This window comes from Epinephelus lanceolatus, chromosome 4, assembly GCF_041903045.1.
Source record: "Epinephelus lanceolatus isolate andai-2023 chromosome 4, ASM4190304v1, whole genome shotgun sequence".
In the NCBI taxonomy this organism is placed as follows: domain Eukaryota; kingdom Metazoa; phylum Chordata; class Actinopteri; order Perciformes; family Serranidae; genus Epinephelus; species Epinephelus lanceolatus.
In genome coordinates, this window is record NC_135737.1 from 32,431,467 (window position 1) to 32,445,962 (window position 14,496).

At 40.0% G+C, this 14,496-nt stretch overlaps 1 protein-coding gene across 1 annotated transcript; it reads left to right on the top strand.

Annotated features, from left to right (window-relative positions):
- Positions 1-577: 577 nt before the first annotated feature.
- naalad2 (N-acetylated alpha-linked acidic dipeptidase 2) lies at positions 578-14,143 on the top strand. The gene is made up of 20 exons (XM_033630541.2): positions 578-735; positions 1,365-1,476; positions 2,700-2,886; positions 4,057-4,158; positions 4,266-4,391; positions 4,709-4,789; positions 5,079-5,184; positions 5,265-5,358; positions 6,604-6,699; positions 7,474-7,559; positions 7,837-7,956; positions 8,918-9,000; positions 9,105-9,168; positions 9,275-9,342; positions 9,489-9,580; positions 10,436-10,526; positions 11,083-11,347; positions 11,452-11,533; positions 12,672-12,764; positions 13,713-14,143. Exons 1-20 carry the CDS (start codon positions 654-656, stop codon positions 13,900-13,902), a joined length of 2,220 nt encoding a protein of 739 aa, XP_033486432.2. The 5' UTR covers positions 578-653; the 3' UTR covers positions 13,903-14,143.
- Positions 14,144-14,496: the final 353 nt, after the last annotated feature.

The window sequence follows — 14,496 nt, forward strand, 5'->3', positions numbered from 1 at the left end:
CTGACTGTGGAGGCAGAATTATACATGACTCACACACATTTTCATCCTCTTGAAGCCATTCAGTGACCCCTTGTGGCCTGTGCGGACACATTTGTATTTTTTTCCACTTATTTATTCATGTTTTCCTTCATTTTGTCTGCAAATTGGTCACCATACATCATTTTCATTAATGCATGTTCACTTTTTATTCTAGCATGTAACTGCAGTTAACACATGAGCTGAGTGGAAGTATCTGTTGATTGAGTGTCACTCTGTAGAGACTCACTCTTGATTCCTTTCTGCACCGAATTGTTACTTATACAGCTTATTCATGGCTGGATTGTGGATCCTTGGCCATTGAGACTTGGGTTGAGTAATGCTGAGTCAACACATGAATGGACAAGTTGCACAAGAAAGTCATCAGCCAAACATTACCAATGACAAGCTCTGCAACTTCTCACTTGCTGCGTCTAGAAACAGAAGCAAAAACTCAGCTCCTCCCCCTCCCTCTCTCCCTCCTTCTCTCTCTCTCTCACTCTCTCTCACTTTATCTCGCTCTCCCATACTCCCACTGTGCACTATTTAAACAAATACCTCACTCTCTCTCTGCCAGTGTGCACTGCGGAGTCACTTGTGCCGGTGCGTGGAAGCCTTTGGGACATACTGCTTCAAAAATGAGAAAGGAGAGCAAGTTAATTCGATGGATCGGGTGGACTGTGTTTGTGACAGCTTTGTTCTTGCTGGGCTTCATCATAGGTAAGATAAGTGAACACAACAGAAACTCGCACTGGACAGTTATATATTATTCCACAAGGGATATCTGCTATACTCTGTGTGTTTGTTAATGAAAAGGCTATTATTCAACAGTGTTTTAACTATGAAAAAATGGGATCATTGACCAGGAGAAGTGTATAAATGGATGTGAAGGCAGCTGGTGAAATAACAGAAACAGACTCACAGCATAAGGAGATACAATCCTGCATTTTTAGCTGATTTCTTTCTAGAATTACTGCCATGAACATCAAATCTACAAAGTGTTGCTAAGTTGAATCTTGAAGGTGCGTTGTTGTATGTTTGAGCTGTAGTTTGTCACTGCTCTGACACATTTCACATCTACCTGCTCACAGCAGGTTAACACATGCTGTCTATAACCACCACCAAAATCATTTCTAACTTGTCTAACTTGTTAGGATCTAACACAACTGGGCAGTGTGTGACTGTATAGATGTTCTGTATGTTTCCTCCACTTTGTCAGACTGCAATTTGTCATTTTTGTATCAAATCATAAAGTCATACGGTGGTGACAGTCCTGAGAGAGCGGCTAGTGTTGTTGAACTGTCTGTAATGTGTGTGCGTGTGTGTATGTGTCTGTGTGTGTGCTGTAGGCTGGTTTGCAAAGCCCACACATCAAAACACCGCAAACAAAAGTGCTTCCAGCAAGTATCTGAGGGAGTTTCTGGACGAAATGCAGCCAGACCAGATCAAAGAGCATCTCAGGTAAAAAGCACCATTGATACTGAACCTGTCCTATCCGGGGGGGGGGGCACCATGGCCCCTCTAATACAATTGCTGGGTCCCCCTTTGTCCCCTCCTGGCAAAAATAATTGAAGGCTGGACCTGTTTTTTTTTTTTTCTTTCAACTCTCACCTTAGATATCTGAATGAAAATGTGTTCTACGGGTACCCACTATACTCTTCACTAAACTTGAGAGGGCTTGTTCCCAATAAATGTTTTGTTCCTTGCAATCAATGCACTCCTTTTTAGGAAAAGGACAACCAGCCTATTTGAAGGACAATGAATCACCTAACACATACACATGCATAACATATAAAACAGGGTTGCTGTGGAACTCAAAATATTAACTGTACTTGTATTTAGTCTATGCACATCAGATAATTATTAACATAAACTTTAAAATAAGAAACCAAAGAACCAAAGTATATCAGTATGCAAACCCTTAATGCTCTGCATTGACATAATTTGCATCTAACTTATATACTTCAACAGTATGAGGGTTTGGTTTGGTGCCACCAAACTAATGGCACTAACTTTAACCTCTTCAACCCAACTGGGTGAGTTAGTGAGATACAAAATCATGCTTTGCGGCCAAACATTGATCAAACCCAAAGAACTTTATTTTTGATTCTAGTGGGGAAAATGTCTGTGTGTATAGGCTACTGTGAGAGCTGGACAATGACGAAAAACAACCCACACATCAACTGTGAAAGAGCCTGGATTAAAACAGCCAAAATAAAGCTGCTTAAAGGGAGCAAAAAGAAGAAAACTGGTGTTAACTGGTTTATTGCACCTATCTTCATAGTATGTCATGATACTAAATGTCATAAATATTGTAAGTTAGCATGCTAAGCTAACATTGCTATGGCTTACTGGGACACTTAAATAGAAGAGAGCCTTTGTAAATGCCATTAGTAACACCTGCACCTGCGATCAGTAAACACTTGTAAAACAGGGGCTTTTAGATGCATGAATCATGATGTTTTCAAATTAAATCAGACACATGCATGTATTGTTCTTCTTTACCTTACTTTTATTTATTTATTTATTCTTTAAATATAATTTTAAGGGGAAAAAAGTGGAGACTCTAACATCAATCAGCAATACTGGGGATTCAAACTGAGTGCCTTCTAGCCAAAAGACAAGCTTTTTAGTTTGTAAGCAACTGGTAGCCTCGCGACTAACTGATTATATCTTCTCCACAGGAAATTTACACGACTCCCCCACCTGGCTGGTACAGAGCAGAATCTGATATATGCAGAGCAGATCAGGAAAGAGTGGCTGGAGTTTGGACTGGACTCTGTGGAGATGGTGCCCTATGACGTCCTGTTGTCTTACCCCAACAAATCACAGCCAAATTACATCTCGCTTGTTGATCAGCTCGGCAGTGAGGTACAGTACATGGACACATCAGGTCGAATGCACTCATACTTCAAAAAGAACACATAATTTCAACATCTCTATGACATGTCTTGCAAAAACCTCTGTACCCATCTATTATAGCATTAGGATGGCAGTGAGAGTCCGTTTATTACACAGCTGCAAGTTAAATTATTTAAACTAACCATTTGCTTGACTTGTGTTCACAGTAAGAAATGCCAAATGTTATAATACCAACCCATTTTATGACTTCAAACGCTCTGATGAAATGCATCTACTCTCTCACCCCTGTGGTGTTTTCAGTTTCAAAGGGGCTGTGATTTTCTCACGCACATGAACAACAACACACTGCAAGACAGTTCATTCAAGTCCAAGGTCCTTTTATAGCCTTGTGGTGAGATAAACCTCTGTATGTATCTCATGACTAGAGATAATGATACAGCACAGAGGTAAACACGAACAGACCAGAGTTAAACGCACTGTCATGCTGCAGCATGCTGCTGAGATGCATTCAGGAACTTTAACACAATCAGGATTTACGTTTCAGTTAATTCTGTAACACATTTCAGTTGATTACCATTCAATAAATCACCACTGAAAGTCCATTCTCCAGCTAAAAACAGGATCAACTGGTGTCTACAAAAAACAAAAATCATGGAAATTGTTACAGACTTCAGAAAATAAATTATCCAGAGTTCATGATGACACCTTCATGTTGCTTGAAAAAAAAAGAAAAGAAAGACAGAAAATAAAAGAACCATGGAGAGTTTGGCATTTTTGCATGAAAAAGTTACTTAACCAATTATCAAAATAGTAATTCATTTAATTTTCTACCAATTGGCTATTAGTCAAAAAGTGGAGCTGCAATGATCAGTCGATTAGTTGTCAACTATTGAATTAATAGATTTGATGACTGATTCATTGGTATCATTTTTAAGAGAAAAAAGGCCAAAATTCTCTGATTCCAGCTTCTTAAATGTGAAGTAAATGACATAGTTTGGAGTTGTGGATAAAAACAAAAAAATTAAGGATGTCATCTTGGGCTTTAGGAAACACTAATCATCATTTTTCACCATTTTCTGAGATTTTATTGAGCAAACAACTAACTGATTAATTGAGAAAATAATAAAAAAAAAAGATTAATAAACAATTAAAATATTTTTTTACATCGAAATTTCACAGGTTTTTAACACTTCCCTGGCCGAGCCAGTTCCAGAGGGTTATGAAGATGTTTCTGAAATTGTGCCTCCATACAGTGCGTTCTCTGCCAAAGGACAACCTGAGGTACACACATGCACACACAAACAACCATACTGACAGGAGGACAGTAATGTTTAAATACATTTTCATTGCCATTGTAAAAGTTGCCTCCTCTTTCTGTCTCTCTCCAGGGGGATTTGGTGTATGTGAACTATGGTCGGACAGAAGACTTTTTCCAGTTAGAGAGGGAGATGGGCATCAATGCTACTGGGAAGATTGTCATCGTCAGATATGGGAAAATATTTAGAGGCAATAAGGTAGGGAAAGTCTTCATCATAATCCTACATCAACACCCCAGTAAAAGGATTTTTGTCAGTCACTGAGTATTGTCATTTAAAGACTTCACCTGTGGTTAAACATACTGTAAGCTCACATCTTAAAAGCAGATAAATACAGTTACATACCAGCATTTCAAAAATATGTCCCTGCATACCTTATAATATTTAATGCAATTTATCAGTGTCAAACCAATTGATAGCTTGTGATTCAAATGGCAAAGAAAAGGACAGCAATAAAAAATGTTTTGCACACCGTCAAAATGACTCACTTCCCTCTGTCTGTTTCACTCCACCAGGTGAAAAACGCCATGTTAGCTGGAGCAAAGGGGATCATTATGTTCTCAGACCCAGCAGATTACTGGGCTGCTGGAATTCAGGTATGCTGTATAATTTTAAACACAGTATTTTTGTATTAATGTGTGGATTATGAAACTGTGTTTGTGTAACAACCAAGAGGTTGATACTGACATGAGAAGCTTTAAAACAAGCCTTGATCAGCAGAGTAAACAGACAAAAACTATAAATTCATGATCTGGCTCATGATTGGAAACGGTAGCAGATTTTTACAAGATAGCCTTCAGGACCTAATCTCTGTAAACGTTCAAATCCAGGATACACTGCAATCTGTGGATTCAAATAAAGAGTTTTAAAAATGCGTGTGTGCAGCCCTACCCTGATGGCTGGAACCTTCCTGGTGGAGGAGCTCAGAGAGGAAATGTTCTCAACCTGAATGGAGCAGGAGACCCTCTCACTCCAGGCTACCCTGCTAAAGGTGTGTTCTCTATGTGTATGATGTGTGATAAAGCCTGAAGGAGTTTATACATGTGTGAGTTTATACCTGCTTTCTTATAGAATACACGTATAGATTCAGCCTGGAGGATGGAGTAGGTCTTCCCAAGATTCCTGTGCATCCAGTTGGCTTCCATGATGCAATTCACCTGCTGAAGTAAATAAATGTCTCTTTTCTTTTCTTTTTTTTTCCACTTTTCCTCGATCTGAAATGCAGTCATTCACAGCAGTGCTATTTGAAAAAGAAATGCGAACCTGACATCTCTCCGCCAAAAAGTTGCACTTGAACACACTGCAAAGACTACCACCAACAGCCAACTAGCATGACGTTAGTCTGTAGGCTGTTTGTCATTCAAAAAAAAAATCGAGAGGATGGATTCAAGACAATGGTTAGCCAGTTAGCACATTAACAACACTACCCGATGTTGAAGGAACAAATTACATTCGGCTTGAGCTAGCAAACAATAACACAAACCATTACAAACCGTTTCTGCTAACACCATCTTGACTTATGCTTTTTTGTTTACTTTCCTCACTTTGGTTTCTCATCTCGTGCACTGAGCTGAACTGCCCATCAGAGAGATTTAAATTCACTGACAGGCTCTGAAGTCTTCCGATGCCAATTCAATGTGCTGAATTAGCTTTAAAAAAAAAACAATAAGGGCTGACTAGTGGCACACCACAAGACCTAGGGTGACAAATGCTCACTGATGGCCCAACACTGACCGACAGCTGACTGTCTGATTGATGTGTCAGGGTGCTAACATGCATACAATGATAATGGTAACACTGGCGATGATGAGGTAGCATTCACCTTAGTTTAATGTGTTAGCATGCTAACATTTGGTAACTAGCACAAGACACAAAGTACAGCTGTTCAGTACAGTTCTAAAAGTATTTGGTCATGGTGGTGCTAGATGAAAAGTGAGGAGGCTAAAGGGGGGCATGAATGTATTTGCAAATTTTCATGGCAATCTATCCAATAGCTATTGAGATATTCAGGTGGCTTTGGCTCAGGATGTAGAGTGAGCAAAAATCGGTGGATCTGTCAGTCCCCAGCTATTCCGATTCACATGTCAAAGGATCCTTGGGCAAGATGCTGGACCCCAAACTGCTTGCTGTGTGAGTGTGTGTGAATGTCTATACTGAGCCTCTGCCACCAGTGTGTGTGAATGTGTAAATGTGACTCTGTGATGTAAAAGTGCTTTGAAGGAAGGTGCTATACAAATCCGTCCATTCCATAATTCAGCATGGATCAACCAACAGGCAGACACTAGATTGGGTAAAAACTTTTTAATTTGAATCTTGAATTTAGGGCAAGAAACTAAATTGTTCATGATGTCCCGAAATGAAATGAGCAGCTATTATTTCCACAAAATGTGAATTATTTACCATTCAACAGGAACATGGGAGGACAGATTCCACCCAACAACTGGAAAGGTGCTCTGAATGTCTCCTACAGGATTGGTCCAGGCTTTACGGATGACTTCAAGAGCCAGTAAGTGCTCACATTAAGCTTTTTTGTCCAGTGTCACAGTGATCACTTGTGTCCACTTCACCCTGTGATAACATGATTCTCCCATCCACTTATTTTTTTTAATAATAAAACTCTTTCCTCACCAATTGACGGTCTCTCCTCTCCTGCTTCACTGCTGTCCTCACTCCTTAGTGGTTTTACTGTTTGAATTGTCTCTTGCTCCGCTTTAATGACCCAGTGGCATGTAGCCAGCGGACATACAATAGAAGCCCTTGTACCCCCTGTTTGTGAGGGACATAAATAACACATCCACACACAAACAAGCTGCACAAATTAAGGATGTACAAGTAACTGGGGCATTTCGTGCTTTTGAACTGTGGTGAAGGTTTTGTGAATTTCTGGAGCAAAAGCCACCATAACAACAAATATATGTATTATTCTACAGCCCTGTTTCTTTAGAACTGATTTTTGAGGTACAAAACACTTCATAATGAACTTATACGCTGCTGTTTGCGAGGGTTGGATCTCTATTCCCTGCTGTCTTCTCCTTTGTCTATTTATGTCTATCATTGCATGAGATAAACAAAGTAAATGTTTTTATTATGGTGCTGTGCATTGTAAAAACAAATGGAAAACATTTGTATTATGTGAATGTTTCCTGTTCATAAATTCTGCTTACATTCTCATTTCCTGTTAAAAGTTACTGTTGATCTGCTTCTCCTCTGGCTCTTTGTTTGTTGCTGTATCTCTTTCTCCCTTGTGCGTATTAACCCTTCCTCAATCTGTCTGTCTCAGGAAGGTGCGTATGAACATCCACACGAACAACCAGGTAACCAGAATCTACAACGTCATTGGCAGGATAAGAGGAGCTCTGGAGCCAGGTACAGTACTGCAACCTAAGCTGCTCTAACACTTCACTAAAGCTTTCAGCAACATTGTACACACGTGAATAACACTAATGATGCCAACATGGACACTGACACTAAAATAATCATGATAAAATGTTAGAATACAAAGACAAACTAATTTAAATGCATCTCAGGCTCTTAGGTAAAAGGTTCTGTGATAGAATGAGCAATTTGGTAGCATTTGTATATTATAAAGAATAAACACTGTATACAATACAAATTGTGCGTATGTGTGTGTGTGTGTGTGTAGACAGGTATGTGATTCTGGGAGGGCACCGGGATGCCTGGGTGTTTGGAGGAATTGACCCCATGTCAGGAGCTGCCGTGGTCCATGAAACTGTCAGGAGCGCTGGCAAGCTGCTCAGTAAAGGTACTTCTCTGTAAGTGTATGAGTGTGTGAGTGATGGTCTCAATAGACAGTAGTCTCAGTATGTGCGTGTGTGTGAGTGTGGCATAAGCCAGGAGGACATCATGCGTTTGATCGTGTGTTTGTATATACGTCTTTTATCACCTCGTCTTACAAACTACTGGACCTATCAGCCTAATATTTTGTGTGTACAGTTATGACTGTATGCTCAAGGATCTTTCATGTATCCAGTGATTCACGATTGCTTAAAAAAATGTATTGGCTGTTTTAGATCATCATTGACTGCTGACTCCTCACTCCACAAGTTTTCTGGAAATCAGCTCGTCTAAAAACAACCAGTCTGTTGCAGGACACATTCTGGTCTTCGTCAAGGCTCAAAAACTGACATCCATTGAAAAGTTTAGTCTCATTTTGTACCAGAGCATCTGCAGATTAATTCCATACCCGATACCTTATGATCCAAGAAAGCTACGGAGCTAGATGTTTTCTTTTCTCGGTCTGATTTAATTGTGTTTATTGTTCTTTTCTACTTTGTTGTGCTGCAGCTTTCAGACAGAGCTAAGCAGTCCAGTTATGAACGACATGGATCAAAGATTTTTGGTTTTGTTTTAGTCATTAGAAATACATTGATTCTCATAATTACAGCGTAGGCTATCTTTATTTCACCTAAAGTGCCTTTTAGCAGGAGACATTGATCTGCCCTGTGCAATGTGCTGCAGCTCCATTAAAAATAGACAATGTGTGTATTTTTATTATCATCTGGGACACTTCTGAATAGTGTTGCACATCTGCTGGAAATATAAGAATAGGACAGAGTTACAGCGATCTGCTCAGGCAGTGATGCACTCTACTGAGTGCACTTTTCTAGTTAAATGCTGTGCAGTCCTCAGAAAGGTTGGTTACACATGCTACAATGCTACAAGGTTGAGAAGGTGTGTGTATCTGTGTGTGTCTGTGTGTACAGGCTGGAGGCCTAGGAGGACTTTAATATTTGCCAGCTGGGATGCAGAGGAGTTTGGACTGCAGGGATCTACAGAATGGGCAGAGGTACTCATACACCAACTCATACACCTTTGCACACACACACATACACACACACATACGCGCGCACACACACACACACACTGACCACACTTGGTCCTTCTCAACAGGATAATGCCAAGCTGCTGCAGGAGAGAGCTGTTGCCTACATCAACGCTGACTCTGCCATCGAGGGTGAGCATGATTGTGTGCGCTGCTCAGTACTCTTAAAAAATTATAGACAGTGTTGTGACTGAATTTGTTTTGACATTGCTCATGTGTGGATCTATTTGAATGCTAGGCATGTACACACTGAGGGTTGACTGCACTCCGTCTCTAAACACTTTGGTGTACGACCTTACCAAGCAGGTGAGCGGACATATACATGCAAAAGGAATGGTACATCAAATTGATCTAAGAAAATTATTTTTGTCTACCATGTTCACGCTTATGCTGTATTCCTGTCTTTCTCTCTGCTTTATCTCTTTCTCTTTCTTTCTGTGTTGTGTATGTAGATCGCCAGTCCAGAGGAAGGAGAGGAGGGAGTGTCTCTGTACGAGAGTTGGCACAAGAGGGACAACTGGACGAATGACCGCGATGCACCCAGGTACAAAGTTGCTTGATCTGGTCAGGGCCAGGGTGTGCACAAACGAACAGATTAACTACAACAACAGTAAAATACACAAGGTTCAAGGAAAAGAAAATGTAGGACGCCACAAGAGCAATGCTGCAGTCAGAAGTTAGCAGAGGACAAAACAATTGGAGGATTAAGAATTTTTCAATGCAACTGTTAGAGAAATGTTTCAGTTTTGATTTACAATGCAAAGATGTATACAGACTATTGACAAGCCTGAAAGGAATACTTCACCCCCAACTGATCATATGTTTATCAATTACACGCCCTGTCTTAGGCTGAATTTGTGAGGAAAACATATTTTTCTCACATGCCATCATGATCACGATTAATAACAGCAAACCTATATCAAAACATCTGCATACAAACTCTCACACATCTCATGCAGTATAACCCAAGTCTCATTTCTCCAGTTATGTGGTTGTTTGTGTTATTGTGTGAGTTTGCAAAATCTGAACTGACCCTGTGAAACACCAAAGTGACACAATAACACAAACTACCAGTTGAGGCAGCAGTAGATCAGCAGCTGACGTGCTCAGCAAGGTAAAATAACTGTTTGTCAGTGGAGTCTGGCTTTAAAGAGAGCACCAACAAATTATATTTTCAGTTCAGTTCCCTGTCGGAGGGGGCTGTCTGTTTGGGAAGAACTGATCAATGAGCTGGATAAATGAGACTGGGTGGGTGTAGTATTTCGTGTCACTGTGTGAGATGTGTGTTAGGTTAAAACAATTTTTGATTGAATACTTTGGAAGATAATCAATCAAATAATCATGAAACTAATGTAACAAATCACTAAATCAGTTTGTCCTCCACTCTGGTGTCATGTAGGATCAGTAAACTCGGGTCAGGCAGTGATTTTGAGGCCTATTTTATCCGTCTGGGAATTGCTTCAGGCAGAGCCAGATACACCAAGAACAAGGTGAGATACACTCCACTTACTGTACAGGTTTATCCAAACATTAATACTAACCTATATTTCTGTGTTTCTGTAACTTTGTGTCTGTTTGTATTGTGCATACAACTGTTCTATCAGGATGATGAATTTTCCTCTTTGTGAATTTCAATCATATGCAAGCCTGTGCATATGAGGACAACATGTTTGTTAGTTTAATATTTGTACTCTTTTTTTCTTCTTTTCTCTTCAGTGCAGGTTTTTGTCTTGTACGTGTTTGCAGCATAAGTGTGATACCTACTCTGCTTTGTCTGTGTGACTTTATCCCTGTCTGTGTTTGATCCATCTGTACTACGTTGTGCTAAGGATGAAATTTTGGATTTGAACAAGTTGTTTGTGTAATTGGGGATAAAGTCGCTGTGTCAAATTTAAATTGTAGTTTCACTAAGCATAATCTGAAGTCATGTCTGTCTTAAAGGCTGAGTTAAGGTTTGAGCAGAAGCAGAAAGAGGGGTACTGTAAAGGTAACTGAAAGCCTCCAAGGTGCCATCGTATCTCAGGAAAATGTCCTCTGTGCGTTCAGAAAACGGAGCGGTACAGCAGTTATCCAGTCTATCACAGTGTGTATGAAACCTTCGAGATAGTGGAGAAGTTTTACGACCCCTCCTTCAAGAGGCTTCAGGCGGTGGCCCAGGTGAGAGGCGGGCTCATCTTCCTATTGGCCGATTCCCAGCTCCTTCCTCTCGACGTCAACCAGTATGCAGACTCACTGAGGAAGTACGCAGAGAGCATCGCACAGCTGGCACAGAGACACCCAGAGGAGATGAAGATGTACGAGGTGTCATTTGGTGAGTGCTATTTAAATATAAAGTTTAAGTATTGTTAAATATGTGAGCCAACTAACTAACTTTTCCAAGACTTTCTCTGCATTATTTTTTTCTATATTTTGTAGCGTCCTTATTTTCTGCTGCGGAGAACTTCACTGTTGCAGCCAGGGACTTCCATGAGCGCCTGCAGACTCTCAACAAAGCAGAGTAAGAGTGTGTTTAACATTTCGTATATTTCAGCTGTCCAAACAAAGGCTGAAATATGTTGGTGTGCATGCTCTTGTTTATTCGAAATGTACACTCAGTACTCTACTAGGTACACATGGGTAATCTGTTGCAATCTAGCACAACAGCTCTGCCATGAATTCTGCTGTTATGAAGTTTATAATGTTCAGTTTTTGTTTACAATGTCAGAAATATGTACATTTAACTAGATGTTTATTAATGAGGTCACAGTTAAAGGAATACTTCACCCACAAAATGACCATTTGTATGTCAGTTCGTCATGTTTTTTCTCACATGCCTCCACGGGAGACAGCGAACATACTGATTCATTGATCGATTGGAGACCACATTTAACAACAGCAAAACTATATCAAAAAATCTTTTTAGAAACTCTCACACAACTCGTGCAGTTTAATCCAAGTCTCATTTATGCATTTGAATGCTCAGTACTTCCCAAACACATGCATGTTCTCTGACACGGTGCTATTTAAAACTAAACCTATCTTTATCTTTATTTATCTTCATTCTCTGCAAAACCAGACTCCAATACTGACAGATTTTTTCAGTGTAAATGCATGTGTTTGGGAAGCACTGAGCATACGACTGAATAAAGGAGACTTGGATTATACTGCACGAGTTGTGTGAGAGTTTTTAAATGGACGTTTTGAGATAGTTTTGCTGTTGTTAATGCGGCCCCCAATCAATCAATAAATCAATTGTTTCCTGTTTTTCGCGCAGGTATACCAGAGAAACGTTTACTTCACAAATTCAAGGTAACACGGCATGACTAACTGATTTTACAAATGGTCATTTTGTAGGTGAAGTATTCCTTTAAAGGTGGATTACATAATATTGAGAGGTGTCCGTCGAATTTTGATACATGTGGAGGGCAGAATATTAAAAACAATTTATTCATTTGTTTATTTTTTTAGAGTCTTATTCCCAGATCATCAAATACTGAAGCTTCTATGATGGTTTCAAAAGCAACTGAACATCATAGGGATCCTAAAAATAGACTGTATAGAAGAAGTGTTGAATTGTTTGTGCGTGTTACTGATAAAGTTGCATAATCTGGTGAAGCGTGTAAGTGAGAGGCATTTAATGTGCATGTGTGTATCAGTCCTCTGCAGGTTCGCATCATGAATGATCAGCTCATGTATCTGGAGAGAGCCTTCATAGACCCCCTGGGCTTACCTGGCAGACCCTTCTACAGGTTAGTCACACCAACAATCACACAATCACACAATCGATTGATATTTGTTGTACATGCTTTTTCAAGAGTTCAACCAGTCAAGCACTTGTGCACTTGAGCACTATGACCACTAAAGGGCACTGTTCTCAGCATTTGACTTTGAATGATCAATCTACCTGCATGTCTTTACATGTGATACTAAAAACATTAACAATGGCTCTGTTGACTGTCCATTATCTCTTTCACACTATCCTATTTAGTTTTAATTTAAGCATAGTCCATCCTTGTCTTATCAGCAGGTCTAGTTTTTGCAGCTGTCACAAAGCAGACTGAGGGAAGGGCTTGTTTATCATGTGAGAGGTGAAGATAAAGACCACGATTCTCCAGCAAAACACTGGGAAAGAAATAAAATAATGGCACAAATTCATTGTGTTATCATCATCTGATATATTTAATGTTGCATTTTCAAACCCTTTCAAGATTGTTTTTTCATACTTTTCCATGACCTGGCTTGTTTGCTACAGATTGCTCTTACAAGGCTTGGCCAGTGTCTGTTTTTTCATATCTTTCTGAAAATTCACTGAGGTATACAGTGCCAACCCCCCCACCCCCCAATTATATCTTAAATAGTGATGATTACTCGTTGCAGTATCCTAATTGGGTCCCAAACATGTCACATAAGTTTGACCGTAACTGAAATTCTTACACTGCTTGCACAAACATAAGATGGGTTTTAAGTTTTTGATCTAGACAAGGACCATCCTGCATAATTGCTACTGCAAACTCTGTTAGGTCTGCGTGTATGACTGTTTGCAGGTTTAATTAAAAATATTTTAGAAATCAGTTGACCATCATGAATACCTGAGGAGTGCCTTTACTCCTACCCTCTTGTTAGGAAATACCACACAAATGTTACATCTGTAATACCTCATTCCTTGACGTGCCACTTCCCCCTCTTCTCTGTTTCAGACATGTTATTTTCGCTCCCAGCAGCCATAATAAATACGCAGGAGAGTCTTTCCCCGGGATCTTTGATGCATTGTTTGACATCGAGAACTCAGCCAATCCACAGAAGGCCTGGGAGGAAGTCAAGCGTCAGATCAGCATCGCAGCATTCACTGTTCATGCTGCTGCCATGACACTAACACCACCTGCGTGAATAAGGCACAGTTTAAAGCCGTGTGATGGAGGTATCTATTGACAATTGTGTTAAAACACCAGACTGTGAAGAGAAGGCATACACTGCCTCCTGCAACACACAGAGATGGACAAATTCCTGTTTTCTGAATCAGTCAAGTTCCAGGAACATCCAGAGCTCAGTGATACAGTGACTCTCTGAGCGCCATCACCATTGCACCTTCTGATTTATGTGTCTACAATAAAGTCATGTTTTGTGTTTATTTGGTTGGTTGTTGTTGTTTTTGTTCGTTTGTTTTCTTTTTTGCTGAGTCTTGTTTTTTGTACATTTTGTACATGTGGGCAGAAAACAGCTAATATCCTGACAATGTTGGTCTGAGAAAAGAGCCCGATCTCACTCCGAAGTCGTTAAAATCCGACACTTGGGCAGTGACTTACGGCATCAGACACCAACAAAAAAAGGCATCCTTTCTTGTCGTGGGACCAACTAGACGAAACACTGGTGAAAAGAGGTTCCCACCCGATGACCCCAAAGTCATGCTAGTTATCACTGCTCATTGGTTTGTATAGTTAAGCCTTGCCATATTAGCTTATCATAGGGCTTAGGTTTTTCACT